Raw genomic sequence first — 4,523 nt, forward strand, 5'->3', positions numbered from 1 at the left:
TATCTGCCTTAAAGTAGAAGAGAACAAAATGAGGGAATACACAGATAAGTCATGTCACATGGGGGTGCGGGTGCCGCGAGGGTGTGTTATATGTATCTATGACGAAGTCACATCCTAGATTCCAAAATCGGTAGCATCTATTTCTTCCATGTAATATACATACTGTGGAGTCCGATTTCAGATTTTACAATCTTACTCACATCAGAAGTAGGCATTAAACAAGTAGTAGTTATATATCTGGTATTATAAATTTATAATTGCATAATATACAACATATATTACATATATTACATACATAACATATATAAGACTGATTGACAAAACTGGTAACACATATATAGCACTTATATATATAACTGATGAATGAAACTTATGTAATTAATACATATAAGAAAACTTATAAACAGCAACAGCATATATGTCCATATGACATGCAATATATAAAATTATGAACAACAAATAATATATAGTATTAAACTGCAAAAGTATGCAGTAAAATATTAAAAACAGTAACAGATACAGCAAAATAAAAAAAAATGAAAAACAGAAGCATCCTTTCCGAGAAAGAAAATCAAAAAGAGGACAAAAATGACCTCAATGTGGTTTGACCTACATCCGCCATGTTAGAGGCACACCCGCACCCGAGTCGTATCAACTCGAGTGCTTTGTTGTTTTGGTGAGTCCGTGTGACATAGCAGATAATAAAACACAGTATGGTCCTCTTCATAAGTCAGAACAACAAAAATCAACATCAGCCTTCTAGTTCAGCTTGGGTCAACTCTGTAATAGTAGACACTCATGCATGCTACTACCTAATTGTCTACAGTTTGTTAACTCTGATTTCTAATTAGAATTGACAAGTTTACACACCAATAAAACTCACGTACGGTCACAAGTTTTTGCGTTCAAGGAGTCGATAAGTTAATCCCCACCGATGTTTATTTGCCAGGCTGCCCAGATTGAATCCTTAAGAAATCTCTTACCAAAATGGTGCCACATGTATTCTTATGTATCAGTGCATACTGCATAGGGACTATGTGGCAAAATATGACAACAAAGTTGAATATTGACAAGAAAGTGAAACAACAAGAAAGTGAAACAACAAGAAAGTTGTCAAGTGTTGGACAGAGAAGAAACCAGATGATGTTACAGTTGGAGCCAACATAGTTTGCTGAGTGATGAATGAGTCCATTTCCTGTTTGTGTCAACATGTCTTCCAATTCTAACATTCATAGACAACATGCCCTCCTGTCTTTTACGGTTTTACCCATGCTAGTCCGTGTTTGTATCTGCCTCTAACCTATGGACAGGCTGTCTGTGATTTCTTTAAATGTGCACCCAAGCAAGCTTCAATGCAGCCAAAACAAACTCAAGGAGTTATCTTCGTAAAGGAGAAACGAACAGAAGGTAGAAATGCAAAAACTAAAATGACAAAGCCTCTGCAGAACGTTTTTCTACTTGTGTATATCATTCATGTGTATCTTTCACTGCTGTTTAGTACAGTTATCTGTACAACCTAATCTGGAACATGCCAATAGAAACCAACAATTTGTCCAGCTCTAGTACTTGATGGACAAAAGAGAAATCACAAACAACAGCACACCTTCCCTTCCCTCTACATCAATTTAATCATAAAAACACCTTTACTTTTCTAGCCAACATAATGGAGATCAGGTGGGATTAATCTTTTCTAACTTTGACTTGGCCAAGTCTAGCTGCTCTGTGAAAAGCACATAGATTAATCAATTAGAGAAACAATGGAGTAGGATAGAGTTTCATGAGAAAACAAACTTTCGGCTCATTGGTTGAAAGGAGAACTTACTCTTTTCAGATGTCAATGCTAAGTCAATGCTTGTGCGAAAGAAGATTGTACCATTCTTTTGGTAAACTTTCTGTAAGGAACAAAAGGAACCAGTAATAAAGTCAGACCAGCAAATAATACACATGCTCACCTTAAAGCTCCTCGTCAAATTAACTGAAGTACAACCAATATAGACAAACTCAAATATAGGCTGAGCATATCTACACCGAGCCAAGACAGAATTTGCAGAATTTGCAAACTTGAAATTCAATCATTGCGGTGCATAACTACTCTAAATCTTGAATCCATGCAAAAGAATAAAAAAGGCAGAAAGATCAAAGAAGCAGTCTTAGCAACAGAATTCGTTAAGTCAAGTTCTATATGTTTGTTTCCACTTCAGAATGAACTATTCATGAAATAACAAAGCAAAAAAGTTCTCTTCATATATTTGATACTCAGAAGAATGCAGTTCTCTGGTCTCCCCACGCTAATAACATATCTTTTCTTTCATCCTTTCCGTGGACTTCAAAGTTTCTTTATATGTGATTATGGAAGTAGCACATCCGATTAGGCCTGGCCGTAAGCATAGCAAGAGATCTTTTTCCTAGATGGAACTGATAAATGAAAGAGCTTTCTATTATCAGTTGGGAACGATTCAGCAAAACATGACAAAGTACTAGAGGCGTTACTGGGTGTTCGGAACTACACCAGAACGTCTCCTATCATCAAGCCAACAAACCGTTCAGGATTCGTAGATATCCTTACGCGCTCTAATACCAAGATTAAAAATCGAACTTATTCGTGAAAAAAATCATTAAAAACGAGGCATACATCCCATTTCATCCATATGAAATTTTAGCGAATGTTAATGAATAAAACCACGAACATGAACGCATGAATCATATGAACAAATGAAAACAACACAACCAAGTAAAAGATGCGGCGGAAACAACCAAGAACAAAAACGATTCAGAAAGGAGATAAACCGTAGGAAGCTTACTCGAGAAGACGACAGGCAACTTAGCTCTGCGATTGCAACTTCATGACTCCTGATCTAGGGAGGCAACAAAAGAACAAAAACAAAAAGGAAAATGAGAAGCACTAGATTACGAATTTTTTACAAACCCAAGAAGAGGGTAAATAACAGTTTGAGAGATGTAGCAACTAAGCAAGCATTAAGAAAGAATGTTTTTCTCACGTAACAGACCTCCTTTTGAAGCTTCAGCTTAGGGTCTTCAATGGACGGCTTAGCAGCGGAAGCCATTGGGCATCAGAGTGCGAGGGGAAGAAGAAGGCGGGCACTCGCTGTTCTTCCAGAGACGAGCGAACAACCGATGACCCTTGACTTGTCGGAAGGCGGCGTTTGTTTCACCGGGGAAAGTCCCTTCCTTTCCTACGAAAAGGGTCTCCCTCAACTTGTGGTGACTGGTGATATTCCAGAGGAAAGGGCCGTAAGAACGTCGAGTTGCTAGGAAAATTTTAAAAACGTATTTAAAGAAATCGCGCTTTAAGTTTTGCATTTTTACATAAAAGGTACCCTTGACCAATTAAACCTTAGATTTTTTTTTTAAAACTTTAATATGGTTAATAAAACGAAAAGACTTAAACAAACTTTAAGTAAAAACATTCTTTATATTACTTAATTTCTATTAGTCTCTTTAGTTAGACCAAATAATATCATTAATTTATGTTTAGCAATATCCAAACTATTTAGGTGAATGTTATTTTTTTGGTACCGTTAGAAAGTTAAGCAAGAAAAGTATATCTATAAATTTAAGAATGCATTTGCGTCTTTCTTGGAAAGGAAAAGACTTGAAGACTTTTGAAGAATTGGTTGTGGTTCAATTAACATAACTGTCTTTCACTTTTTTTTTTTTCTAAAAATATTGCTTCACTTTTTTTTTTCTAAAAAATTTGATTTTAAAGTGTAGCCATGTAATGCAATTTTCGTGGTTGCTGCTCTTGTGTTAAAGAAAGTGTGGTCGTGACATTTAAGTTGATAGGTGTATCATATCTCGACGCAACCCATGACCCGGAACATTGAACACTATAAATTGATATTTTCCAACTTTAATGTTTTTTGTAGAGAGGTGGCTCTTTGAGAGGTGATTTGTTATCCTTTTTATTTGTTAGGTAGCTTTTTATAATTTTTCAGTAAATTATTTAGAACGCACAACATGTCTTAAGCGCATATTACACATTCACACACGATCTAAGTTCACCAAAAAACGCTATGAAGTCGTTTCATGGTGTGAGATGTGATCTTGCAAAAACTTGAAAAATAAAATCCATTATTTATCAAATTAGAGAGAAAAAAAAAACTGTGAGACACTTGAATGTTGAGATTCAAGATTCTGACCCCTTCTCCCCTATACATGTAAGAAACTGGTTTCTATTAGTCTCTTTGGTTAGTCCAAATAATATGATTAATTGATGTTTAGCAATATCCAAATTATTTAGGTGAATGCCAGCCAGAAATTGTTGATGGCCATCCGCCAAGTTAATTTTTCAAAAAAGGTTTATTATATCTTGTTAGAGATATTCTCGAGAGAGACACTTATATAAATTAATATTCTCATATTTTAATGTTTTTTTTTTTGTAGAGAGGGGGCTGTTTGAGAAGTCAAAAGTTAGGGGTGATTTGTTATTCTTCTATTTGTTAGGTGGCTTTTTATAAATTTTCAATAAATTATTTAGAACGATCAACCTGGCTCACATAAGC

At 35.4% G+C, this 4,523-nt stretch overlaps 1 protein-coding gene across 1 annotated transcript; it reads right to left on the bottom strand.

Moving 5' to 3' along the window:
- Nucleotides 1-1,440: 1,440 nt before the first annotated feature.
- LOC116266126 (uncharacterized) lies at nucleotides 1,441-3,236 on the bottom strand. The gene is made up of 4 exons (XM_031647228.2): nucleotides 3,009-3,236; nucleotides 2,802-2,855; nucleotides 1,823-1,892; nucleotides 1,441-1,720 (listed from the first exon to the last, which is right to left on the bottom strand). The coding sequence occupies exons 1-4, from the start codon at nucleotides 3,063-3,065 to the stop codon at nucleotides 1,671-1,673; spliced, it is 231 nt and encodes a 76-aa protein (XP_031503088.1). The 5' UTR covers nucleotides 3,066-3,236; the 3' UTR covers nucleotides 1,441-1,670.
- Nucleotides 3,237-4,523: the final 1,287 nt, after the last annotated feature.

This window comes from Nymphaea colorata, chromosome 12 (assembly GCF_008831285.2).
Source record: "Nymphaea colorata isolate Beijing-Zhang1983 chromosome 12, ASM883128v2, whole genome shotgun sequence".
Taxonomy (NCBI): Eukaryota; Viridiplantae; Streptophyta; class Magnoliopsida; order Nymphaeales; family Nymphaeaceae; genus Nymphaea; species Nymphaea colorata.